The sequence below is a fragment of the Paramacrobiotus metropolitanus genome, unplaced genomic scaffold (assembly GCF_019649055.1).
Source record: "Paramacrobiotus metropolitanus isolate TYO unplaced genomic scaffold, Prichtersi_v1.0 Parri_scaffold0000006, whole genome shotgun sequence".
Classification (NCBI taxonomy): domain Eukaryota; kingdom Metazoa; phylum Tardigrada; class Eutardigrada; order Parachela; family Macrobiotidae; genus Paramacrobiotus; species Paramacrobiotus metropolitanus.
Window position 1 is genome coordinate 1,615,704 of NW_026570226.1, and position 26,654 is coordinate 1,642,357.

The window sequence follows — 26,654 nt, forward strand, 5'->3', positions numbered from 1 at the left end:
TTACCCTGATTTATAAATTCCAGCAGCAAACGCATACCACCGCATTAGAAATGTTGAAATACACTTTTTTGATTAGAAACAGTCTTTTCCGTCGCCGAAATACCCAAGGTAAACTGCATGACCTTTATCTCTAACTCCAATTATTCAGGAACCGCGTATAAATATTGGGGTCATCGAAATTACGGATGATATACGTACATTATTGACAACAGACTGCAATCTATCCATTTTGTATACAATGCAATGATCATTAGGAAGATAGTTAAATGCTCGCAGCTGCTTCACCCACTGCAACGTTATCGTTAGACACTAACAAGCGTTAAAGTCCAACAGCATCCATGAGTCCATGACGTCTGTGGCACTATGCACGGTCAGTTATAGAAAAAATATTTGGCCTTTATTAGTGTAAGCTCAAATCGCCACAATCTACGGCTCTCTGGCTCTTCTTTTTTGCTGGATTTCTGAAGCTCTGATTATCAAAAGTGTGGCTACAATGAGCGCATCCGGCGGCTTGAGCATTGTAATGACATATCACTTTCTGGTGTTTATATTTGCTGCGCCGGTATCACTGGCTACCAAAAATCACGCCCCGTCTTATAACTATGGATCTCACAGTGTCTTCCCGAAACGTCCAGTTTTGCAACTGTTGCTCAGGGATGTTGCTATTATGGAAAATCTCGGCCCTTTTCCTCATGCAAAACGAAAAGAGTTGGCCGTGTTAGCTGACAGTTTACGAATGGTACAGGAGCTATCGGAGTATTACAATCACAAAGGTCGACCACGGTAAGCAGTAAAATAACATACAACGTATTTACTAGCATAAAGCATTACATGTTTATCAAATTTTATTTAGTAAAAAATGCATCCGATGGTGTGCTGAACACTTGTGACTGTAACGCAATTATAAAATGTATAATGATGCAAAATGTCTATGCATTAGATAGTGCAAAAATTAATTAATGTTTTATGGCCTTTTTTATAACTTAAGAACGCAAGGTACATTCCAGTTGAAATATAGATATATACACCGCCACATATATTCAAATCATAAGTATGACGAAAGATGTATGTACTTACAAGTAAGTACAATACATATGTATCTACACCCTGTACCACTTTGTAAATAAAATTATGTTTCAGTAAATCCATTCTAATGCTTATATTCCAAAGTTGTTTTGGTTTAATCATACCTAACTCTGTGCTCGCGGTATCTGCAAGTGTATTGCAGAAGTGAGTTCAAGTTAACAGTTGTACGAACATGTTACAAAACCTTCACACTAACTTCCTTGCAATTAAGAAATACGTACATACACCGATTATTAGAAAGCCAGCTACTTTGAGCATTCTTTTCGCACTCCAGCAAAACTCAAATATCGCCAACATTGTGAACATCTTCCTGACGACCTTGTGAAAATCAGTGTATTACAAAGGCAGTTATGCAGAGCCAGTAGAGGCACTGTTCTCTGAATTTTGTTGGGTGAAAATCGAAGATCAGCCGACGTTGCTTGAGAATAGTAGCTCGTTAGGACACAATTTTATGTAAAGACTACTTAAAACGCATAAATGAACAATTGGAGAGTTTTTCTGCCTATTAAAAATTGACGTGCCCATACGCTACCGGCGTTCCATTAAGTCTCTTTGTTGAGGGACATCCCGCATTCTAAAGGTCTAGCTTTTTCCAATGAGTCTAAGTTTTTCTGTTAATTACCTTTGGTTGTCTCCTATCCCGACGCTGTACTCCAGTTTAAAGATTCCAATTTGCATGTCGTATGCGTGCTCTTTTATGTATGCGTACGTGCACGCTGATGTGGTTGTGACGTTAATGAATTCTATGGAAACTGGCCGCTTAGACTCGGCACGAATGTTATTTTGTTGGGCTTTTGGGGCAGCTTAAAATGCAAAGATGCGGGGATTACCTTTTTAGAATATCTCCCTGATGGTCTAGAGTAAACTTGACATTTCAATGCCATAATACTTCTATACTTGCATGTTGAATCTGAAGGCGCGTAAAATCGTTTACGAGTACTGTGTATGCACATCGAAATTGCATTTGCATTGCCGATGTTTAGCAAAGCTTGACAAATTATATCATTGTAATTACTGAAAAAGCATTATTCACCGTTTGTTAAACAATATATATTACGGGCTTTACAGCAAAATTTAATTATGCGTTCCGGTAAAGGAAACATGCTGATGTTGTGTTGTGTTTATGCATATCTCGCCATCTTCCTGTGTGTACCGGTAGTGTCGGCTTCAGAATTTCGTCAGTCGGGTTACAATCGGCGCAGTGCAGCAGCGCCGGCGCATATGTTTTTGGACGATATGCAGAAAGGCATGCCTAATCTGCAGCTAGAGCCAACTGATCCCAAATATGTGGAGTTGTTGAAAAGTTTACAAAAACTGCAGCAATTAAATCGTGTGTTGTCACATCGTGGACGATCTCGGTGAGCCAAATTTCGCAAACATTCACAGTTTAGATATATAAAAATAGCCAAGCAGATATTTATCAATTTTTATACTTTCAATGTTAGACCATTGCTTTATTTGTTGTATGATAACTTGCGATTCCATTATACCGTACAGAATACAGATATTTTCTGTATCATAACTTCTAAATTGAGGAATTTTTAAATTTGTATCTAAGTTGAGGAAGATACAAATTAAACGGGACTGATTTGGCCCAGTTGTTGCGTCAGGGAGTTTACCGACAGGCTTCAACGTTTTATTTTAATCCACTACGAATTACAAGCAATCCCGTTTGTAAAGCCATGATGCAAATGTAAAATATGGGTTGGCCTTTTGCTAGTTGCTGCTACGGTTTACGTGCACTTCTTCGATGCAGTTCGCGGTGATCAGTAACGGGGAAGATGCCAAATTCAGTTTATTTATCCCCATTCTGTAATAATACAGTGATCGTGCATGCTCCGTCGCAATCCTGTAATACTTTCGAAGTATAGTTGAAAGTGCACTTCAAATCTTCAAACCTTTCGCAAAGCTTTTTACGTACTTTACATTGCGGATATCAGAAAGCTCGTAATTTTATGAGATAACTACTGTAATATTGGGAGCTAGCCTTCCAAAATTAAACCACAGTACGTCATCACGGAGCACGGTGGTTTTCTAAATTTTAACCTAATGCCATCATATTGCAGGTATGGTCGCAGTATCCCTGATTTCATGAATAACATGACAGCAAAGTAACCACCTACGATATCTTGATGGAATCATGCTCCACATTGGTGCTACTACCACCAAAATGGTACCACGTTGCCCAGGGTTGCCGGAAATTCTCACAACACCTGCCGCCATTCAGAGCAAGTCATGCAAGAATGTAGTTCATGCATCCAGTTTATAACTGTATTTTCCAAGCATTAATTAACGAAAATTACTTGATATTCTATGCGAAAATAATTATAATGCTCTTTATGTGTACTTGTATACCAAGGATTTATCAATGATGCGCTTTTCTGCGAACGTGGTCAGCGATGCAGCTTTGTTGTGTCTTCAGTATTTGCTGCATGGCCTGAATCTCGTTTGTGTTGTTCTGTTGCATGCTTTGTTTGGGGTCTAATATAACTACATATATTGTTTTAATAATCATTCCTTAGTCATGACTTTGTAACTGCGAATTTTGTATCTCACCGCAAAAATATTTAAAGGTGCTCGGGGTCAAACAATAAATTTTTGCCGCGATTACGGGCCGGTACAAGCTCTTTAAGCTGTAATATCAAAACCATCGACGCATTATACTGTCAATAATTACCGCGTTATGCAGTACTCCTAAATCCCGATGAATGCACACCGTACACACTTCCTTTGTTTTATTTTACAGAAAGCCTTATTTTTTAACAGTGCCCTCCACCACAAACAATTAGAAGTAATAATAATGGCACAATAACATAGTAAAAAAAAGTGTAGATAGACATACAATTTAACCAACCCGAAGATAAAAAATATACTAGTGTCATTTTTTTTTAGAATAATTCGGATTAACCAATAGGCACACACTGATTCTGCAGCCACCGGTACGCTTCCGTTTTCCCTGCATCTTGCAGTGCACGGCCCACATGCTGCATACAGTATTCGTGGTACTTATTAATTCTCTCAATCTCCACCGGGGTTAACAAATCGGGCCTGAGCAGTTTTCTTTGCAACGGCACCATAGTGAGCACACGGAATCCCAAAAATGTTGCATTTCCGTACGTCATCGCTGCTTGTTCCACCACCAGTTGGTCTTCAATGCGGATACCAAATGCTCCTGCTTCGTAGTATCCAGGTTCATCAGTTACTACCATCGCTGCCACAAGGCCTGGATCGTTAGGATTGTGGCGGAAGCTAATAGACATTGGCCCTTCGTGAACATTCAGAAAAGAGCCCACGCCATGGCCCGTTCCGTGACCATAATCCAGTCCAACCTGCCATAAAGCATGCCGTGCTAGTGTGTCCAACCGGATTCCTGTCGTCTGTTTGAAAACAAAAGCATTCACTCGTGAATAACTAGTCCCGGTTCTCAGTAGTCAGTATACGAGCCGAAAGACTAGAAAGTAGAAATGCTGTTGGCTATGCTCAAAAATGCATCTGCAAAAACCCGGAAATGCAAATCACATATGCTAATTTACACACGGTTTATACTAAATGGTATTTTGTAAAAGCATGACTTATGATTTTTCTCGGAAAGCCTCGTACTTATTTGGACTAACCTTTTCGGGAAACTTTGTCATAGCAAGCGCCAAATTGCCCTTGAGCACTCTTGTATAACACTCCTTTTGATACTCGCTGGGTGTGCCAAAATGCATCGTCCGCGTCACATCCGTTGTACCATCCAAGTACTGCGATCCGGAATCCAACAAGAACATGTCGTTGACCGAAACCACGCGATTGGTTTCCGGTGTGGGTTTGTAGTGAATCACAGCGCCATTCGGTCCCGATGCGGCAATAGTGTCAAAGCTCAGACTAATGTAGTTCTCCTGAGCACTGCGGAACTCTTCAAGTTTTGCTGCGGCCGATAACTCCGAGACAGTGCCTTTGGGAACTTCTTTTTCCATCCAGGCAAAAAATTCAGCTAGTGCAATCCCATCCCGAATATGACAGCTAACCATTCCTTCCAGTTCCACACTATTCTTGATAGCCTTCATCAAGGTAATCGGGGAAGCAGTACGAATCAACTGTTTCGCGGGAATTTTACTGAATACTGCGTGGCTTGATTCCGGTGCCACCCAAACTTTCTTGGAAGCATTCTGATGCACAATTTTGTCCAGTTCAGAAAACATCTGGTCATAAGGCAAAATTACAAGTTCCCTAGCAAAAAGTATTGTATTAAACGAGGGACTAATTCTGAAATCAACAAAAAGTCAAGGATTACAAAACTTTACATACATATCTGTATCCATAGAATTTTTGTCTGAAAGGTGCTCCAAAACACCAAAACCCAAACCGGTTGTCGGTTGTTGAAATATCCGGTTGTCGTGCAAGTGCACTTGCCCATGCTCCATTTTTGTCTGAAAGTGCTCCAAAACACTCTGTGTCACTTTGAATTCCTGAACGAATAATCGAACAGCATCAAAGCCAACAATGACATAGGAAAAAAACACCGGGTTGTATGGAATGTCGGCACCTAAGAATACAATAAATGCGATCGAATTTGAAGTACAGCTTAGGACAAAAAAACGCATAATCCCACCCACTGCATTCCGAACGCATGCGGCGCAGTGCGCTGTACGACTCAGCTGAAATATCCGGTTGTCGTACAAGTGCACTTGCCCATGCGTACGGATATCTGGGTATGGGGCTATGCGTCTTTTTAGTCCTCAGCTGTACAGTACTACCTTTTACTACAAAACCAGTCTTTACCTCGCAGATTGAGCAGCCAAGCGATTTCATCCAGAGCGGTTACGACAAGAAAATCGGCTCGCTTTTCCGTCATTTTTTCCCGCACCTCGAGAACCTTCTGTCTCCAGTCTTTTCCAGCATACTTTAGTGGCAACACACAAGCAGTGTTGTTAGAAGGTCTGGGGCGATTCTCCCACACAAAATCAATTAGATTCATGGGAATAGGCACTAAACGTCGTTCCTGGCTCTCCAGCTCCTTGGCCACGGTATCCCATGTAGAATCCGACATCGTCGTGGGATCAGCCCCAACTGCACTCTGCACCGGAGTATGCTCGTTCAGCCATTTTCCCAGAGAAGGTGTGTCAGGTAAACGATCCTGAAAGCAGCATGGATATCCAATATTTTATAAGTGCGAATATTTTATAAGTGCGAATTTCAAACGCTGCACTGCGATAATAAAATCTTAAAGCAATTTTCTAAGTACATCGACGGTAAATCCTGGTACGGTTTATGTTAGTCCAAATTAATCGCTTTATGTCACACGATGCACCCATTACACTTTCAAATTCACGTTAATGCACATATGCAAAGTGCAAACATCAAAATTTCAATTTTTCCAATTTCCAGATGCCTGTGGGATACAACGTTCTACGCAGTAGGCACGATTAGAACGACAAAAGATCAAAAATGCAGAGAAACTAAATTCCGGGCAAGTAATTTTCTGAATACGGTATATCACAAAAACCGTAATTAGTTATTAAACCTATACGCATTTTTTCCTTATGGGCAAAAAACAGCTAAACTGGTCAAGGATTGTAGCAGTATTCCCACACTGACACTGACTTAAAACATAAAACAGTGTTCACATTTTATTCTGCCGTCAGTATCCAGACAGATTTAATTACCTTGACCAGCACCCAGTTTTCATCCAGCTGATCCGCCGCCTGCAGAAAATATCGTCCATCCGTCCACAATGCCGCTTTATGCTCCGTGACCACTGCAGTACCGGCCGATCCCGTGAAGCCCGAAATATAAGAGCGTCGCTGATCCGACGGCCCAATATACTCATTCTGGTGAGCGTCATCCGTCGGGATAATATAAGCCGCCAGGACTTCCGGCACCACCGTCACATTCTTCATCACCTGACGCAGCTGATACAGGCGATCGGTGGTATTGAGTTTCGGCATGGTGGAGTAGGCGCGACTGTTGCGAAGTAATGCACTGGATAGCGAGTTACGCGAGCAGTAAGAATCGGGTGAGGATTTACTGGATGGTCCGGGCAGGTACAGCGCAAAGAGCGGAATACTACAAACAATTACAATTACCACACCCGCGACAAGCTTTGGTGCAATGTTTTTGATGCGGGACACGAGAGCTGTATGTGATGATGCCATACCGAGCACAAGGAGAACGTCCGCAGGGTTGGTGGAAAAATGAGAACTGTCGTTTCAGGGAACGGGATAGGTGCGAGCCAACAGCTGCAAGCAAGGTAGTTGATAAACAGCAGGAAACTGTCGGATGCAATTTCACCTTGCTGATAAGCAAGCTGCAGGTGCAGGAGATAACTTACCTCGATAAATAAAACCAGATAAGAGCATGCAATGCGCTGATCGCATAAACAAGAACTAGCATATGACGCTCAGAACGTCAATTGTGAAAGAGGTGAAATACCTAATTGTAAGTACCCATACAAAATAATCTAATTATGGATAGGACGGACAGTTTTGGTGAAAGACACAGACACCGAAATACTGGAGAACCGCAGCTCACGTTTCGGAAATGAGCGATATTTTTGCTTTTCAGGGTACAGAGTTTCAGGCTGAAAATCAGCTCTGCAGGACAACAGAAACTTATAAACAAAAATACAAAAACCTAATAAAAATGATTAATAATTTTACTGTTTTCAGTTTTGCCTGTTTTTCAGTTTTTCTGCAACTTTGCCGTTTGCGTCCCGAAAGCTGTCGTACTCGTAAGTGCACGATTCGAGAGGTGCGCAGGTGCACGCACTCACTCTGCACATTTGTGAGCATAGAACTAGCAGCTGATAGAACCAGTCCGAGCGCATATGGCTTCATAATGTCGGGCACTGGGCAGTGGCACAACAAATTTTTCGAAGCCATTCAAAAGTTTTGTGTATCAATATACTTAAAGTTCTATCTGGGCTATCTACCTGAATGCGATTTCTGTTCTTCGTCAACAAGATCTTATTGATTTACAGAGCAAAATTGATGTCCAGCTGTGTTTTGAAATCACTTAAAAACATGGCTCAAAATGAAGAGCGGCGATCCCATCCTTTAATGTTGCCGTACCATCCCGATGAAATGAGCGACGAGGAATGTTGGCTGACGGAGCAACAGTTTGCCAAGGAGAGCAACGATCGGGAGAGCGCAGCAGATGATGATGCCGTCTCAGAAAAATCTTTCGGACAACACGGAAATTTTCTGCACATCTACAACGAGAAACTGAAAGAAGACCGTGGATGCCAATTGTTTTCGGGATTAGACCGCAGCCCGTCGTACACGGATGAGGAGTCGGTATCAGACAGCGTAAGTGACCTTACCGTTAGGTGAAACGTCACGGTTGAAAACTACTCGTAGAATGGAAATTTGCAACTCGTGTGGCTTATAGTGTGATCTTCAGTTTTACTGCGTTAATTACTGTACATTAAATCTGAGTGTATTTATATCCGAATTATGATAGAGCATAATTATTGCAGAAGGAATCGACCCGTGCGCAGGCGAGTGAAAATGCGGAGTCGAGTCTGGAGGAAAAAGCAGAAAAGAAGATGGGTGTTATGGGGAAATTGGGGAGCTTTCTCGTGAAAGTATTCTGGGATCCGTCAGTCAAAAAGGATGATAAGAAGATGGGATGATGCGCACAAATTACAGTACTTCCATGCAGTTGTGCAGCACACACCCTACCTATCACACGGGTGATTTCACAACGAGTACGATACTTTTATTCCAGATGAATATTATGGTAATTTAATTTAAGGTTTACCGATGATCTCCAGATTGCGTCTTGTGATAATTTCATTTTGGTTAGTTGCTTTATAAAGTTCAGTGTTTGTTAGGATTTTGGGTTAAATGTTTCGACTTATACAAAATCGAAGTTTTGTATCTACTTAAATTACGTAGTTGTTCGTTTTATTGATCTTATGTTATGAGCTTGGCAACGTTGGTTTCAGATTGTGCAGCAGCCCATGCGTTTTACAGTTTTGAATGGTTTAGCTGTTGTTTACTTTATGCGGTTATGCACGCTTTTGTTGCTGTTTGGTGTGTGTCGTTACCGTTGTGCGAGAATTTTTTATGATTTGAAGGTTTTGAATTTTTTGTAGTAACAAGATGACGGCAAAATGTCAGTTTGCCAGTAAAAGCGTAATCAAACCAGCTGATCGATTTATTATCACGCACAGTACGAAATCTGAGGAGAAATTTCACAAGCACTACAAAGATGCTCCGCGGAAGATTTTCATGCGGCCACCGTGCGAGCACGAAGCACCGCTCCCGAATCCTGCCATCGAAATCAACAAAGCCTGCAACTACGCGGTGTATACGCTGAAATGCCGCTATTACGACGAACTGACGGCACGTCAATTGGTTGCAGTAGAACGCGTCATCGAATTGCAAGGTTCCTGTGATATTCATGTGGAAACATTACACAGTTTCAGCACACTGCTGACCTCCATTTTAAGTAAAATAACCGAACACACGGATTTTGCCCTATACGAAGCGTGTTTAGTGGAATTGGTCAAAATTGTCAGTCGTCCGGTGAATATTTCCTCCTTAACCGCATCGTTTTTTGAATCCGATCATATTCGCGATTTGTACGATGCCATTGGATTATTTATCGCGAAATCGCCACCGAATTTACTGCATGTTTATATCCCGGCTGTACGGGAAATTGTCAACTATATTATTGCCGATGTGGTGCGGGAATCGGATGCAGAATTCGCCAGTTGTGCGCGGCAGAGTTTTGTGCGCAGTACAATTTTATCCAGTATAATAAACGCTTATGACAATATATGCCGCGATGGAACGTACTCTGTTTTTGTGCTGGGTATTTTCAACGATCTTCTAGAATTCTTACCGGACTCAGCGATTGTTCTGTTGGAAAACGAATTTGTTAGCCCATTGGTCGATTTGTTGGACTGTGTTTTATGCGATGTCGTGGAAATCATACTTTATCGTGAACCGGTTTTTGTCATTTCCGGTCTGCTGTTGCAGCTGTGCTCAGTAAATAGGGAAATCCATAGCAATTTAATTGTACAAAATTTCGCCCAAGAAAAAATTGTAGAGATTATTTACAAAACATTTCAGCGATATTTTCTCACTGTACATGATGTCGATCGAGAGATCCGTAATACTTTTGCGGTTATCATTTTTGTTCTGTTCGAGATTGGTGTTAAAAGCGACGCAATGGCAAATATTTTAAACGCTTATAATATTGTGGAATGGTTTGTGCAAGTAGCAACGCGACCAGAATTAACACACGAAAATTCTGATATTGGAAAGCTCCGTCTGCAGATGCACGCTAAAGATGCCGCACTCAAACGCATTTTACTGCAGACTACAATTCCTGCATTGCGTTTGTTGCCGGATATCGCTTCCGAATTAAGGATGAACATTATGAAAAGTTTGTTATTTTACATGCCGCCGTTTGCCTCTCATAAAAAAACATTCTGGAGTGCTGTTGATTACGAACACAATCGGATAATCGGTGTCCAAGTGTTGACCGTGACATATTCGTATTTGGCCGCGGAGTTTCGTGATCTGGAAGGCAGTCAAGCGGTGATTTCCCTGTTACGCGGCATGGACGGACTGGACGGCGAAGCGTACTTTGTTGGTAACCAAGAGCTGAAAGCGATATTCCACGCACACCCACATTTACTGCTACGGAAAGTTCTTATTCGATGTATACGAACAATTCTGCAGTCAGAGAAAACGGAAACCGAAACATTAACCGCATTCTGCATCGCCAGTGAAGGCATTTATGCACTGGTGCAGGTTTTAACCGCCACAATCCAAGAAAGGGCATCGCAAGATTTCGGGGATTCGGCACTGATTTGGTGTGATATTCTGGCTGTTTTTAACCATGTGAGCAAAAGGGACGAGGTCATTCGGGACTCGGTTCGACAACTGGGGATTCACGCGCTGTTGTCGCTAATGGAGATTCCCATAGAATCGACAAAGCCGGATGGCGCTGATGTGATACGCTGTATCTTTGCTGCCGCGGAGACGTGGGTGGTTGGCAGTGAGGCAGCGGAAATGCAGTTTATCATGGGAAATGGCGTGGACCGGCTGCTGAAACATTTTCAGGAAAGTCCGCCGGAAGTGGAGAAAGTTTTACTGTCGCCGCTAGAAAATATTTTATTGAAAAGCTTTAAAATTACGAAATATTTGGAGTTCCTGCCACATCGTCAGTTTTTGCGTAGCTTAAGCAAATTGTGGCAGTATACCGAAGTGAAGCCGGTAATTTATTCCATTCAAATTCTACTGTGTAGTAGTTGGGATAAAATATCGGATGAGGAGGCTAGGTTGCTACAACCTATTGGAAATTACATGACTGATTTCTTTCAAGAGAATATCAATTTTTTTCTTGAAAAGAACGATGCACTGAAACCATGGATAGCGGAAGAATTTAGAAAATTGATTTTATTATTGCGCAGTGGATCGAACACCGGTTACTCACCATCTGTGGAACGTATCATACAAAACATGGGGGAATGCTCCAAATGTTTACTATACGTCCTGGAAAGGACACACAAGGAACTTACCGCTAATGCGCCGTTTGATAGCAATCTTTTCAAGCAAGGTAAAGTTCTGCGCTTCTTGTTGGATAATAACCTTTTTTGCCTCTAAAATAAATGCAGCGAATGAAGTTGCCAATTTTACACCAACAAATATAGATTTACTAATCAATAATTTAATACTCAATAATTTTTTCATCAAGTACATAGTAAAAATTCATATGAAAATTCATATGAAGTTTGATGAATGGGAAAAACTTTTATGGCAGGTGTGGATCAGCTGGAGTCAACGGCGGGACCTCGTATACTATACGCCCGATCTAACAACTGCCTGTTCGCGGAGAGCACAGGCGAACTTAATAGAGCGATGTTGGATGCTTGACCTTTCCAATTTGCTGGCGATAAAGGGACAGCAGCAGCCCTCCGTATTTTACCACGAACGTATGAAGTATCATGCCGGCACCATCATGCCGGTACTTTCCAATAAGATCTCACGGATCTGTTGGAAAAATGGTTTTGACCACCAGCGCAGGTCCACTACACCGGTCATATCCAAATGGTAATGAACAGCAGTATGCTTTTCAGCGGTAAAGAGGGATTCAATTTAGTTCAAGTGACAGCTTATACGTTTGAAATCTGGAAGCTGAATAATTATATTTTTTAGCAGATCAAGATTGGAGCAATAATTACGGGATCGGAAACAACATAAGCCCCACCATAACAGATATCAAAAGACATGGTTTACCCACACTTCAGTAGTTGTTCGAAAGACATGGTTTACCCACATTTCAGTAGTTGTTGAAATTTTGCTCGAATCGAACGGGTTTATAACATATATTATTTTCATGCTAATTTGTATAGTGCAAAACTGTTTTTTGGTATGATTTTTGTAAAAACAAAACTGTACCATGCAAACGGAAAAGAATAGGTGAGGCACTGAGGATATAAAGTCGCGATCAAAGCGTATTTTGGTAACATTCACGGTTTTGCCAAGCCGGTAACTACATGATGATAGTCTCCAGTACAACATCATTAAAATTTCAAATATATGCTAAGCACTTCAACTTACACCGAATTAACTTACACAGATCAACAAACCAAAAACTTAATTTCACTAAGCTAAAGACATAAAACGTACAAATAAAACCTTTGGCTTTAACAATCCAATAAAACATGCAAAATAGCCGGCACCGGCTAATTAACACCGGAGACCATTCCTGCAACGCTGCAGGGTGGTCGTGTGCATGTCTGCGTGACAACGGGTTTCGCTAAACGGTCACAATGAGCATCTTCGAGAATACTCTCCACGGTCACATTCCCAATAGGAGCCGCTGTCCGGACACACTGGACTAGCCGCGTCTGTGTTCCATTCCCGCACTGAACGCTGCATTCCTTCCAGTTGCTGGCGCTCCACCTGAAATGGTCAAAACGAATTGTGTCACTCTAATTCGTGTTTCGGCATAATATGCCGAGAAAAATAAAGCATATATGCTTCATTTACGTACAAAGGACATGGCTCGGTATTGCACGCTTCTTCCAAAGCTACTACGGGACGCGTTTCCGAATCGCAGTTGCTTTCTTCAATTTTCTGACCGCCCTTTGAAGAACTGGCATTCTTTGTACAGTGCACGAAATTTTTCCTTGTGCCTACAACAAACACTGATATAGGATTTTAACTGAACTTTTCCGGACGCAATTTTTTTAGCGGTCACGACTCATATCATTCACATGCTATTAATTTTCTGCTGGAATTTGGAAATATAATTCATTTCACGTACCGCCATCACAGGATTTCGAACATGCAGACGACATAATAACCCATTGGAAATGGGATGAATCATTGTTGGCGCTTGGGATTGTTCCTGATTGCGGCTGCTCAATGGCAACAAGGGGCGATTTGTCAACGGTGTGATTCACTTTCCGTTTGTGGCCAGATGACTCATCAGCCAGAATTCCTTTCGTATCAGCGCACTTGGGCGCATCGTTTGGGTCTGCAGCTACACCGTCACAAGCGAAATCCGTACAAACACCCTAAATTTATCCAAACTAGTTAGAAAAAAAATTAAAAAAACATCTCTTTCGTATACCTTGTAATCTCGCGCTAATTTTTCCTTACCTTGTAACAATAGGCCCCGAAAGTGCTATCTGCATTACACCTTGTTCCATCAGGGAAGTACATGTCCGGCCATGACCGCAATGTGTTTTCCTTCTCGCACCACAATTTGCATGATTGTCGATTATCGGAAGACGAATGGGGAAGCTGCTTTCCCCGACCAGTTAGTCCATGGTCAAGAGTCTTCAGTGCGCTGCAGATTTTTGTAACGTATGCTTCCGCTAAACAATTATTCCACAATCGTGTTACTTTAGCGGTCTGATATCACACAGAAATTGCAAATGCACTCGCCGCAAAAAAGTGGATGCTGTTTAGTACACATACTCATTAAGTGGCTTTAGTATTGCTCTTACCAGAATAAGACACTTTTGGACATGTTGTGCTGCATTTTGCTATGGACGTATTCCTTCCAATACAAATGCCCGCGGGATCCACACATTTTCGGTTAAGTCGGCGAATTCCGGTACTGTTCTGAATGCAGCTGGCGATGCACGGGCCAACATTTTCCCACCCACCCCAGCTCTGGTCTACCATGGCGTAAAACGGATTCTGATCGGGAAACAGTAATGTTTTAGTGGGAAGAGTAACCGGCGTATTTGTATTGATCCCATTCGAGGTATCCTCCCCGTTCACAAGCACATACGTCGGCGTTGTTGAGACGGTAGTCGTCGTCGATGCGGTAGTGGTGAAAGACTGGCATGACGCCAGTGAGCTTTCGTCAAGTGTCCATCCATCGCATCCAAATGCCTGGCAATGGCCGTCGAGACAGAACGCTTTACCGTTTCCTCCGCTGCAATCAGTTCCATCGGGAAATTTCGCTCCCCAGGTTTTGTATCCTCCTTGAAGAGTATCACACCATACCACACAACCACCGGTTGGATCCTGAATTCTTTGTCGACCGGAACCGGCCAATGTGATATCATTCTGCGCAGTTTTTGTGGACGCACACTGACGATTTGAATATTCGCTTATAGTTGAGATATTCAGTTTATCACAAAGGGACGCCTGATCACAAGTACGGTAACGCTTCGATTTGCCCTGAAGAAAACACACAAAATTATAACTCCAATACACTGCAAACAAAAACACGAAAAACTCGGTAAAACATGGAAAAAGTATTTGTTTTTTACTTCAAAAAACACTTTACCTTAAACACGAGTTATAGCCTAATCGCAAAATTTTACATTATATACGCAACGATCAAGACTTTTTTGGAACCTCGACCTGAAAAACGGTGCCCGGTATTCATTCATTCGCTAGCGGGAATTATTGTAAGATTTGTGTGGAGAGAACGATTGACAGTCGTAAGGTTTGTGAACGGTGAGCGCTTTTTCATAATGCAGATTACACTAAATGCAATCGTCTCAGCGAACACCCACAACGACACTCGGTCGATGTGGATCACTAATAAACATTGAAAGGTTACGTAAACCAAGCTGTCTAAATTATGTAGTTACCAAGCCGAAAAATTAAAAAGTTTCCTAACCTCGCACGCTTTGCCTCCGTTGGATGGCATTGGATTCGTACAGCTCCGATCAAATATCCTCACCCCCGTACCGGGCAGAATACAGTTGGCACTGCACTCTGCTGAGGAAGGCCATGCCGACCAGCCTCCGTCAACCGGTATCGGGCCCATGACTCCCCACGGGACACACTCACCACCACTGCACCAATGTCCCGCGCCGCAATATGTACCAGGAAGTGCCGGGTGACCGGTGATGTAAACAGTGGAGTTGGCACAAATCAAAATTTCACAAACGTCCTAAAATAAGGCTATTATGTCAGGCCACAAGACATTATTCGCAGTGACTGAAGCAGTGATTGCGAAGAAATTAGGAAACAACAATTTTTCGGACAGCTAATGTTAACAAAAGGTTGCTTATGAAAGTACAATTATCTTTGCTCTTTACAATTAGATTTTAAACGTCAGATTCACGAAGAGCAACTTAAAAAATTTTAACAGTAGTAAATGTCTAAAGACCCTGCAACAACGTGAACACCCAAACAGAATCCAGCATTTTATTGCATGTACGAGTATTTACACAATTGTTATGCGCGAAACTTACGGCATCTGGTTGCATATTATACCGATGGAATTCAATTCCGTACAGTAACCGGCACTGGTCATCGGGTGGGTATAACTGGCCAGGAAGGTTACCCGAATAGAAATCGATGGCACTTTCACGGCCAGGCGGTACATCTTTTAAGCAGGTTGACTGCGAGGACATTAGGAAGGCGTCAAGATAATTGCGACTACAGGTCGACCAAGTGGTTTTTCCACGTCCCGTACTCGGCGACATTAAATAGCTGAAACAATAGCAGAGGTTAATGGGGGAGAATAATTTTCGGTAAGGAAACGATAACAAAAACCCCGCGCATTACCTCTGCGCATCGCATCCGTTACCCGATACACCCGCCTGTCCATCGTGTTGCATGGTCAAACTGAAATCCAATACGTCAGCGATTAAAGTGAGTAATATGGTAAATAATAAATCCGATATATCCACGTAATTTAACGCTCATGAGAATACCTTACCTATGACCCATCTCGTGCGCAATTACAAAAGCAGCACCAAAGTGGTTACCTATAATGCATAACAAAAAGTATGAATAAGGAAAAATGCCACAATTATGCGAGTATACATAATTGCAAATACAGAGAAACATTAATCAGGCTCGTTACCCTCGTTAATTGTGCAACTATACATGGGATTGCACATCCCACCGACCGGCGCGTATCCTGTCACAGAGCGCATGTTGCCACTGCGCAGATCAAATCCCGTGAGAATGATGGCGTGGTCCCAGTGCCCAGGGGTGGACAGATCTGTGCCCGGATTTAATCCACCTGATTTCGATAAGTTAGTCATCGTACCACGCAAAAGCAAAAAAGTTAAGCTGTTCCTTAACAAAGCAAAAAAGTTAAGCTGTTCCTTAACTTACTCTGCCACTTGCAAAAATCCCACAAGTATTTATCCACCTCTTCATTATAAAATGGCAAATGTTCATTCTGTAGTATTTCCAACCGCACCAGAACAATTTCTACCGTCCGCCCGAGGGACGGCTCGTTGTAGATAAGTTGTACCTGCAAATATGAAATGTAAATATTAAACCCAACCGCCTATGTTATTTTTAAAAATTTCTGAAGTATTGCGTTATTAGAAGGTATTGCAAGCGAAGCGCGTGCAGGTTAAAACTGATGAACGTTTTTGTTCTGCTTCTGATATTGAAAAATTCCCGTTGATAGCGCGTTGGATTTTACGGTAATTAACAACACACGTATACACAGTTTTTCCTGTGTTTAATTTTCTTTCGCGCATATACTAACTGCATCTAAAGTAAGTGATAACGAGCGAGGGAACAGGCGATCTGGTGGTCAGCAAGGATAATCTGGGTTTAACAATACCGTGTTGACAATGGCAAGGACATATTTCACGAACGCATCATGATCTGCCAACAGAGTCCTTCCCACGAGTGTCCGATACAGCATGTAATCAGCGAATACGGCCGTCTCGATGTACAGTTTGTCCACGACGGGATCCGAGCGTCGATTGCGGCTGCTCTGCAGAAGCACTGGTTCATGTGCATATGTTGTGCCGGCAACCAGCTTTTGCGGCTTATTCAACTCTGCCAGAATATCATAAAAGAAATATGAGAAGTTTTGCGTCAACATATTGAACACACTTCCGGCTTCGCACTGACCGTGGACACCGCAGAACGTTCCCGTCTCGTTTTTCGGCACCAATATGTGCATGTTGCCTTGCTCCGTCACGCTTTCTTGGAAACGTGCTGGAGCAGGCTGAATTTGGTAGCGTCCATCGGATGTTTCGATAAGGCCGGTCTAAACACCATACAAAAATATTTACCCATCCGCAAAAATGCAGAAATTTAAAATAGGGAACTGAGCTGAAGTACATAATCAGGATATATGCAAGCCTAGGCTGAAAAGATGCGCTTCAAAATTCAAAATTGGCAGATTACACGAAATAATTGTTCTAATAAGAAAAATTTTTTAAATTAATTTTTCGTAACTAAAAATAAAGTACATTAACATTTCGAAATAGAAGTAGAAGCTGGAAATGCTCTAGAAAAACTACTGCAAAAAAAGAAAAAAGTAAATGAACAAAGCAGAATCACAACTTACCAGCCCTTGTCCATCGCAGACCGACACAGCTGCTCGACCATGAGGTGACTGCAGGATACGTCCATGGTATAAACATTCTGTGGCAGCGGTGATGTTGACATTTAGCCCTTCCGGTTTCAGCTCAAAATGTGGAGAGATCAGTTGAGTGTTGGGATACAGATGCAGCGTCAAGTTCTCGCCGTTCAGATGTAACCGATAAAAAACATCATTGGGCACGACGCTTCTCTTGTTGACGGTATGGCTTCTGATAAACGCAATTTCATATTTGGGAACTGTAACAAAAATCCATCACTAGCATTGCAATTTGCAGTCAAATATGTAATCCTCAGTTAGTTCCAGTTGCGCACCATCGTTATGGGAAGTGGACCCGAAAATTCCCAGCAGTTCGCGTTTGGTCAGTTTGTGGTGCAGATCGCCAGCAACGTAAAACTGTTGCAAAACCGACACATGGTTAAAATTCAGTACACTGCTAATGCCATTGCAGGTAATCATCCGGCTGCGAAAAATCGATCGCAACTTACATTAATACTGCAAATTAGGATTAGACAAATTACTGATGCTGACCACGTGGACAAATCCATATTCTTATCCTCGGACACCTGGTTTGCGCAACACTCTTGATATCTGATCGAAAATATCCCAGTTTTCCCAATGTCAAACCGCCCTACACTGAACTGTCCAAAATACGCGCATTAGGTCTAACACGCGTACTTCGTAAGTGTGCGTAACCCCGAAGTGACCAATCGGCTGATCCAAGATAAAGATCGGACCGGAACCGAGTACTGGCACACAAACCAAAATGCCGGTTCAAGCAAGCAAACCTCAAAGCCTTTGCGGTTTTTTCAGATATTATCCAAGTTATGAGGATTATCATAATATACACCTCGATGATGATCCAGTTAGCCGCAGATTCTGTTAAGAGTAGTAATATTAAAAACTCCTGTCGTCGGCAAATCTAGGCGCAAAGGTCCATCAACTAGCACGAACTCGGTATATTTACTTGACATTTTTTATACGATGGTTGTAGTGAGGACATGCTTCCGCCGTTTATCCTCGGCACACTTTGCATCCTCGAGATCATCGTTAAACCAGATCTGGCAATATCGTTTTCAACCCACAATGATAAATACGCTGAAATATTTCTTGCAGGATTCTTGGTATACTGTACTACAATCATTTGAAATTAACTGTGATCACCGTATTATCTATGTCAGTTGGAAATTGTTGAAGATGTCCATGAAACTCGGTTTTTCGAGCTCTGCATCGCGTTTCCGTACATAGCCGGAAATCGAAGCCAGCAATACTTATAGTCACCTAAAAGTACATATGCTGATTACTGCACCTGCCCAATGGTGAGGCGCCATTGCACCGAATGACCAACCCTGTGTAGGCTGACGCGTCGGTGCGACTATGAAATGAATATTATAAAATACTACGAGTATGAATGATACTGCGAGAGTGCGAGTATAAAACACTACATATAATCATATATATACTTACAATTGTCCATTAGGGTAGAATATACATACCACATACAAATATCTATATATATTTATAAACCGCACTTTAAAAAAATACGTATGCAAACAAAACCTTCATGGATACGATCATGAAAATGTGCCATATTACGCTATGCCCGTAATTACACCCAAAGAACATAGTAAAATGTTATATTTTCCCGATAATTTACGATAAGATCGTGGGCTTTATAATGTTTAGTTTACGCTACAAGGAATCGAATGTGGTACTACCTAACCTGCAAAAAGGTATTTTAAAAATTACTTCCGTTGGCGGTGTTACATTTGTGTGCCGTCGCGCAGGTAAAAAATTAAAAACGCAGTTGATCGCAAATCACTGTGCTGGTTGTGCGCGTGTCACACATCTGAATATGCGCCCAGAAGACAAGTACTTACGTTTTCCTTTTTTCTACAATGCCTGCATGGTGACGATTTGAGTCTGGTTTAAAACAGTGCGGAAAAACCGAAAAACATACAACATAAATACAACATACTATACAACTTATAGTAATTAAGCAACAGAAGAGCCTGAAAAGGTATTTAGTGTAAGTATTTTACTGTTACGCCCCGCATGGCGACGCCAGTAGTATTGCCACTGCCATTAGCTAAAACATTCCGGCGATAAATACGATTCCAACATCAAGCGTGCCGCAGAGATCCCAGATCCATCACACATTATCCAGCAGACGCATTTGCAACCACTCAACATTTTAAAACTACAGATACTATTGAATCAAACAGACAAAGCGAGCAGTTTTTCTTAAAACTGCTTAAAATTTTTGCTGGACAAAAATCGTTTTACACGTCAGTCGATAATATCCAAAGAAATTCTTTAAATCGTTTCTCAACTACGCCAAGACTGGTGCAATAAACTAAACTACATTTGAACAAGAGACAGCCATCAAGCAAAAATTATGTCCACTTTTCACGAACGTCCAGTAAACAAAATGGGATTCAATCATAAAAGTATGACGGTAACTATTCGGAAAGTTTATTGTACAAAATTCGAAGACAAAGTCATCTCTTTGAGCTTGGTATCACATGGATTCGGCTTGAGTTCATAATTAGCTATTACAATTTCCTCGCGCCGGGCCGCAGTAAATTCACCTCGCAATCCTGCAGGCAAGATCTCCATTGCGAAATATTCAAAATTAAGTAATTTTGAAATTATTTTCCAACAATAGTACATTACTCACCTATATAATAAATTCTGGTTGTATCAGCACCAAAATTACGTTTGAAATGAATCGTCAAATGGTGGACAGTGGCAAACTTTACAATCCTGCAAAAGAAGGAAACTCTATACTGAAAAAAGTTATAGCCACCGTTTCGCGCATACTTGACACCATATTCCAATTCTCCAATAGGATCTTTCATCAGTTCAAATTCCTGGTCTGGTGGTAAACTAAAAAATAATGGTAAGGATTAACTTAAGCCAAAATCCTTCCCAAAAATTTTACGGGATCGCGCACTTAAACCAAACATTCGATTGCACACCACTAGTAACATCGTACAAGTAATAACTGCAAAAATCTTGCTTTGTGGTTACAGTGTACCTCATGTCATCAAATCCCATTTCTGGGCGATTTTTATACCTGAAAACATCAAGTTCACAAATTTAATTGGCGTTTTCATCCGAACTCTTAAATTATGTCCAGATGATATACACATATTTGCATTACCAATAATGATCCACTTACAGGCGCATAGAAGCAGGATGACTGTCTCCGTCTTCACCGCTGACGATAATTCCCTTAAGTTTCACATTGCCAGTAAAACTGGAAAAAAACAGTTACGATCGGGATTATGGATTATGAAACACAAACTGACTAAGTCACCAACATGATAGATTATTGCAACACGCTGCAACAACGATACTTACGGAATGTTAAACAATAACTCGGCATCATCGGCACTCTCAGCATACTGCAAAACCAAATGAACAACTCATAAGACAGTAAAGATGTACTGTAAGCGGACCAAATCAACCAGCAAACCAGTGGCAGTACTGCTGACTGCTAAAAGCCTAAAACCTAAAAACTACAACTAACTGAAAACAGGAAACACGTACGACATCTCGCTGATGACGATCTTCCCAGGCTTTGAAAACTTTCCTACCAGAGCCCTCAACATCTTCATTCAAACATTCAAGGTGGTCCAGATCGATTCGTAGATACAAACTGTACTGAACTCCTCTCTCAACATCATCCCCAGTATGTTCCGCAGCACACGCTCCATGACCATGTCCACCATGGTCGTGGTGGTCACACATTTTTGGTACAAGGGCCACCCTAGTGCAAAATGGTAATCCCGCAGAGAGCGCTATAGAATCTTCTGTCGAAGTTGGTCGGTTATGTTTGCGTGATCCCAGTAATCCGGAGAAAAAAAGACAAGAAACCCGTCCAAAAAATTTAGAACAATCCAGAAGTTACAAAATACTGCATAATAAATGTGCGTCGTCACTCACTTGTCACTTTAGTACGGTTACTGCCTGAAGAGGGCGGTTAACCTTCGACAGAGGTGCTCACTGGCTCAACAAATGTAACGTTACTTTGGTTTTTGGCTTTTTGCAATTTTGCCATTTTTGGGCAATGCTTTCGCGGCTTTATTGTGGCTTTGCTTTTATATTTTGTTCCAATTAAGAAGATTGACTGGCACGACATTTTTTGTATTTATTAGTCGAAAATTTGTATAATACAGCTTTGCGGCGCACGTTTGTTTGACGATAGATCCTTTGTTTGTATACTTACGAGAAAATGGATAAGGTTCCGCACTCGCCCCTTTTGCAGGGAAAGAAGCTGGACGCGTTTTATCGTTGTCCATTCGTCTACGACGGAGCTCTGGAGCTGTCTTATCCTCCTTCGGTATATAAAACCGATAACGTATTTGGATATCAATCACCTAACGTGCGGATCTCATCCACCGGGAGCGGGCATGCATGCCAGTCCTCCTGTCAAGGACTTCATGGAGATACGGTGTGTACACATACGGTTCGTGTGTGCAGTATGCTGGCGATTGCTGCATTCCAGTTCACCATGTGCACGGAATAGACCAGTCAGCTAATAGTTACTTGATCGCGTTTAATTAATATTAATATGGCCTTAGAAAGTTTTTTTATCTGAAAGTTGGTGTAGACTCCGGCTGCTCCGATCGAGTCGGTGGAAGAACTGGTTGCGCGACAAAGTAGGATTCTGTCGAAACTGAAGGAGCTTCGAAGACAGGTCGACGTATTAGATGCATCTCTGCGCAGCAGTGAACCGAAGGAAGAAACTACCGGTCCAGTGTCTTCTGAATCGCCCGTGGTTAATGCTGCTGCGCCGTCAGGCGCACCAGTTGCGCTATCTCAAAAAGTGAGTATTTGCAGTTTTCGGCTTGGGTGTGTGACTTCCCAGCTTAGAAAACGATACTGTAGTGTCATTACTGTCTTGAGCGTAAATTAATCCCATTTATTTCCTTTTAACTTGCCGGAGGCATCTATTCAAACATTGTGCTGATTTTATTGTAGCTGAAAGATTTATCTGGAAGTAAATCGGCGATGCAGGAAGAAATATTAAATCGCGAAGTTAACCTCTTGGCTGATCTGAAGAAATTTCGCGAGAAGATAGACAAGTTGTCGGGCAGCTCTACTCTTTCTCCCACTAAGCCGGAGCTTTCAGTGGTTACTGAAAAGATTCTGCAGCAACCCCCGGTTAGTTCGCAACTTCGCAGTTTTAATGTAATTCTGAAATACAGTTTTTGAAACAGACGTCTGCAAGTCGAGATGTCGTGGTATTCGCCGATCCGAAACGCCCTCCTTTATGGTTGTTGCCAGCGATCAAACTGCTCACCCAACGTGACTCGATTGTGACACTGACGTATGTTCATTCGTCGGTCGAAGCTGTTCCCGGTTTGCACTGTTTCTTCCCGGACCGGAAGCAGCAGTTGTCGCGGTCTGATGCTTCCCTGATTATCACGTTGATTTGGAGAAACGGTACTCGTGCATAAGTTTTGTTTAATATGCACTTTTTTAAAATCCCGAATTACTGTACCAACGGTTTCTTTTTGTGTGTTTAGAAGTAGCCAGTGAAAGCAAAAACAAGGCTGAAGTTCTGCGCTGTTTTCTCCGAGTCATCGAGAATAGTAACCAAGGTGCAACTGCAAATGTGGATGAATATTTGGACGTGTTGCATAATTTAGAGAGTAGCGATGCTAGCGATCATCAGAAAGCCGCGAAGACTTTGGCCGCACGTTTAGACAAGACAGCCTTTCTTGTTGGACAAGAACCGCATCTGCTGGATGCAGTAATTCTGGATGGTCTGATCAATGCGGATCTGGTCAAGACAGCAGATGGAAAAGTGAAGAAATGGATTCAGACTTGTTCGAACAACGGTTTATTTAGCGATATGGCCGGATTTTTAAAATGTTGATTTGTAAACAAGTAAATCAGCTGTAGGATATGGATTATGGAATGTGAATACGAATCTACCTCTAGTAGTCATGAACTGTTGCTAGCCCCCTTGCGATTGCATAATACAGCATAAAGAATCACATCTCTTGAGAATTTGTGAAAATATTCGAAAATCTGGGAAAAACTAGACCCGAATACTGCTTGAATATAGAAACTGCTTTGTTCCTTCGTTATGTCTGGATCTAACGTCTTTGAGTATGCGCAAACGGCCTTCGCGTGTTTCTTCGGGATCGTGGACTTTTAATAATCCCCGTATTATATTGTTGCGTAAAGGAAGAAAAATCAGCCGCGTTTGCTTTTCCTCTTTCGTAACAAGGTGGAGATTTCCGTCCACTTCGATGGATATTTGGTCGGCTTCAGTTAACTATGAAAATTTCAAACCTGTTAATTTTCACCTGAATACTCAATAAAAAAATCTGTAAATGCGATATTCAACTCGGCTTATTTTTGATTTTCGGGTGTGTTTACGTTTACAATTATTTAATTTCTGAGGTTGGAAGTTTCGACTGATAATCTGAGGAAATTCAACAATAATTAGTCCTCACAAAAAAGCTTACCTCCATTGATCCGCTTCGGCAAATTTCACGGAACGTTCCGTCATTGGGCAACAACGCTTTTTTCATATCACACCCATCATCCATAACAATCGCGACATGTATCGCGGCAAATCGTTTACCCAAGCTACGCACTCCCACCGCAAATCGTACCCAATACGGCACCGCGCAGGCTTCCTTGTACAGAAGGCGTACATCCCGCAGAAGGTTGATTTCCTCATGCGCCCGTTTCTGAATCTCCTGACCACAGTCTATGAGCCAGTAGCGCGCCGACAAAATGGTAACAAACTGAATGGTCGCGTTATCGATGCTGACCAGATTGTTGCACCAGGTAACATCTTCCCACTGGGACTGCTTATGCTCCGCCGCCACACTACAGTATAACCGGTAATGGGTTGGATTGCAGTAGTATTCTGTCTGGGAGCGCTTCACGAAACCCTTCGGAACCGGTACGGTGATTTTGATGGGTTTGTCGAATTTCATCCGCCGTGGCTCAATGGTCACGATGCAGCACGCTGCGTGCTGTCCGCCCAGGAAATGACTAGCCGTTTCGGGAGCAATCTGATGATACTGCAATTAGCAATTAATGTAATTATACAGCATTAACAACAGCATTACATATAAATTTATTGCTTATTTTAGTATGTATTGTGTATCGTTGCATTTAGCATGCATGCGATACAATATTTGCGCCAAAGACGCGAATCTGCTAGTCATAATTACTAAAATATTTCGGGAAGTGCAAAAATAAAAGCGTACTCATAAGTAATTACTCGTACTGATAATCAGGATCGAAAAAGAACGGCCAACACACAGCCAGCTCATATACCTAATACAATTTCTACACTACTATCTATGTATTTATTTTAAATAGTTGTCCTACTGAACGGATTCAACCAGCTCCAGGTACAAACCCATGTAATGTAAAAACCATGTTTCAATTGACATACGAGTTATTATTATTGACATTAAGGTGTACATACAGAAACTGAAGAGTACAGACTGATATAAATGACCACATTAGCTGTTAGCACCAGCAAACAGTAATAATTTATAGTCTGCAATATAAACAGCTAAATTTAGATAATTTACATACAATTACTTTTACCTGGACTGCCATATCGGATACATCTTTCACTGCCTTTACCGGAAATAAAACGTTAGCGGCAGGTACGGCAGTGGATGGTATTATACCGCCAGCCGGGTCAATTGTGGCTAAATCCTGTCGAATGCGGGAAACAATCGCAAAGTAACGCGGCAGACTGGCTGTCGTTATTCGTAAAATTTTTTCATTTGGATTTACAAATGTTGCAGAATCCGTGGAAGCTAAAATTAATAAATCCTGTAATAGTGCATGTTACATACTTTAACTGACACTGACAGACTTCGTAGTCCATGCACTCTGAAGCCCTTCAAACTACATTACTAGTCGAACCGATTTTACTGCCGATATTTTCGTGCACTGTCCATTGTCCATCCTGTTCTTTTCGCCAGATTATCAATTCTCGCTCCAAAGCCCGCAGCGAAGCGGAATAAGGCACCTCGATCATAATCGGTCTAAATGCGAAGTATGCGTCTGATTAATTATCACAATTATTTTAGTAGGCATGGATGTGGCGATATCTCAACACTGACAGAATGATTTATTTCCGCTCACCCAGGAATTGTTGCATCTGTTGGCGGCAGCGCGATTATATTACAAGCTAATCCATCGCCCTGCAACAAACACTCGATGTACTCACAAGTCGCAAGATGTGCAAAGTATCGTCTGTTTTTACGAGAAACAAAATGGTATCTCACTGTTTTACCATCATAATTTAACATACGAAAAGGTAGCACACGTCGCATTTGTTACGCTGGCTGCTTTGGGAGTTAGTGATTAATAAGATACACGGAAAACAACGCATACGTACTTCAAGCAATGGCGGTGGTACAACGCTGTGATCTTCCACAAATGCACATTGTGGTCGGATACCGTTCGGTATATTCCTGGCGGGAAGAACTACCTCCAGTCGCTTATTCGCCATTTGAAACAAAAAATCACTGGCAAAATGCAGCTGTATTGCGGAGCAGGCTTTGGTTGACATAAAGACGCAAGCAAAATATTAGCACAACGCCGAAGGTCGGAAATCTGTGGAATAATCGACGATAAAAACTGCGAAGACTGCACCGGCATGCAAACATTATCTGTGCCGATAACGCCGTCGTTGCCCATCGCAAACTGTAAATTGGCTAGAAGAAGTTTGCACATTGTTTACCTAAAAGCCGCTGATACACCTAATCAGTACTGATTTTTGTTGCGCT

At 41.9% G+C, this 26,654-nt stretch overlaps 6 protein-coding genes across 9 annotated transcripts; 2 read left to right on the top strand and 4 right to left on the bottom strand.

Moving 5' to 3' along the window:
• Nucleotides 1–3,806: 3,806 nt before the first annotated feature.
• LOC129582008 (xaa-Pro aminopeptidase ApepP-like) lies at nucleotides 3,807–7,748 on the bottom strand. Its single transcript, XM_055473372.1, has 7 exons — nucleotides 7,400–7,748; nucleotides 7,226–7,307; nucleotides 6,735–7,134; nucleotides 5,851–6,205; nucleotides 5,377–5,614; nucleotides 4,701–5,298; nucleotides 3,807–4,463 (listed from the first exon to the last, which is right to left on the bottom strand). Exons 1-7 carry the CDS (start codon nucleotides 7,443–7,445, stop codon nucleotides 3,990–3,992), a joined length of 2,193 nt encoding a protein of 730 aa, XP_055329347.1. The 5' UTR covers nucleotides 7,446–7,748; the 3' UTR covers nucleotides 3,807–3,989.
• Nucleotides 7,617–12,511, top strand: LOC129582007 (uncharacterized). 4 transcript variants are annotated; one of them, XM_055473370.1, is made up of 5 exons: nucleotides 7,617–7,798; nucleotides 8,048–8,375; nucleotides 8,546–11,643; nucleotides 11,848–12,137; nucleotides 12,246–12,511. In XM_055473370.1, exons 3-4 carry the CDS (start codon nucleotides 9,174–9,176, stop codon nucleotides 11,958–11,960), a joined length of 2,583 nt encoding a protein of 860 aa, XP_055329345.1. In that variant the 5' UTR covers nucleotides 7,617–7,798; nucleotides 8,048–8,375; nucleotides 8,546–9,173; the 3' UTR covers nucleotides 11,961–12,137; nucleotides 12,246–12,511. The 4 variants fall into 4 exon arrangements, with proteins under 4 accessions (XP_055329345.1, XP_055329346.1, XP_055329344.1 ...); XM_055473371.1 differs by lacking the exon at nucleotides 7,617–7,798 and having other exon boundaries at nucleotides 7,891–8,375; nucleotides 8,546–8,776; nucleotides 9,167–11,643; XM_055473369.1 differs by lacking the exon at nucleotides 7,617–7,798 and having other exon boundaries at nucleotides 7,891–8,375; nucleotides 12,243–12,511.
• Nucleotides 12,512–12,555: 44 nt separating this feature from the next.
• LOC129582005 (A disintegrin and metalloproteinase with thrombospondin motifs 18-like) lies at nucleotides 12,556–19,014 on the bottom strand. The gene is made up of 17 exons (XM_055473365.1): nucleotides 18,833–19,014; nucleotides 18,354–18,744; nucleotides 18,180–18,261; nucleotides 17,833–18,104; nucleotides 17,391–17,529; nucleotides 17,095–17,315; nucleotides 16,632–16,773; nucleotides 16,375–16,536; nucleotides 16,228–16,276; nucleotides 16,074–16,133; nucleotides 15,758–15,998; nucleotides 15,178–15,453; nucleotides 14,045–14,729; nucleotides 13,695–13,912; nucleotides 13,357–13,609; nucleotides 13,084–13,225; nucleotides 12,556–12,992 (listed from the first exon to the last, which is right to left on the bottom strand). Exons 2-17 carry the CDS (start codon nucleotides 18,411–18,413, stop codon nucleotides 12,773–12,775), a joined length of 3,222 nt encoding a protein of 1,073 aa, XP_055329340.1. The 5' UTR covers nucleotides 18,414–18,744; nucleotides 18,833–19,014; the 3' UTR covers nucleotides 12,556–12,772.
• An 874-nt stretch (nucleotides 19,015–19,888) lies between these two features.
• On the bottom strand, nucleotides 19,889–21,771 carry LOC129582024 (PITH domain-containing protein 1-like). Its single transcript, XM_055473395.1, has 7 exons — nucleotides 21,421–21,771; nucleotides 21,232–21,275; nucleotides 21,050–21,127; nucleotides 20,906–20,944; nucleotides 20,689–20,754; nucleotides 20,546–20,631; nucleotides 19,889–20,465 (listed from the first exon to the last, which is right to left on the bottom strand). The coding sequence occupies exons 1-7, from the start codon at nucleotides 21,619–21,621 to the stop codon at nucleotides 20,341–20,343; spliced, it is 639 nt and encodes a 212-aa protein (XP_055329370.1). The 5' UTR covers nucleotides 21,622–21,771; the 3' UTR covers nucleotides 19,889–20,340.
• Nucleotides 21,772–21,937: 166 nt separating this feature from the next.
• Nucleotides 21,938–23,819, top strand: LOC129582018 (uncharacterized). The gene is made up of 5 exons (XM_055473387.1): nucleotides 21,938–22,324; nucleotides 22,484–22,699; nucleotides 22,855–23,037; nucleotides 23,094–23,319; nucleotides 23,403–23,819. The coding sequence occupies exons 1-5, from the start codon at nucleotides 22,106–22,108 to the stop codon at nucleotides 23,753–23,755; spliced, it is 1,197 nt and encodes a 398-aa protein (XP_055329362.1). The 5' UTR covers nucleotides 21,938–22,105; the 3' UTR covers nucleotides 23,756–23,819.
• On the bottom strand, nucleotides 23,710–26,585 carry LOC129582016 (ankyrin-3-like). Its single transcript, XM_055473384.1, has 6 exons — nucleotides 26,264–26,585; nucleotides 26,008–26,066; nucleotides 25,786–25,907; nucleotides 25,459–25,676; nucleotides 24,354–24,920; nucleotides 23,710–24,160 (listed from the first exon to the last, which is right to left on the bottom strand). The coding sequence occupies exons 1-6, from the start codon at nucleotides 26,435–26,437 to the stop codon at nucleotides 23,921–23,923; spliced, it is 1,380 nt and encodes a 459-aa protein (XP_055329359.1). The 5' UTR covers nucleotides 26,438–26,585; the 3' UTR covers nucleotides 23,710–23,920.
• Nucleotides 26,586–26,654: the final 69 nt, after the last annotated feature.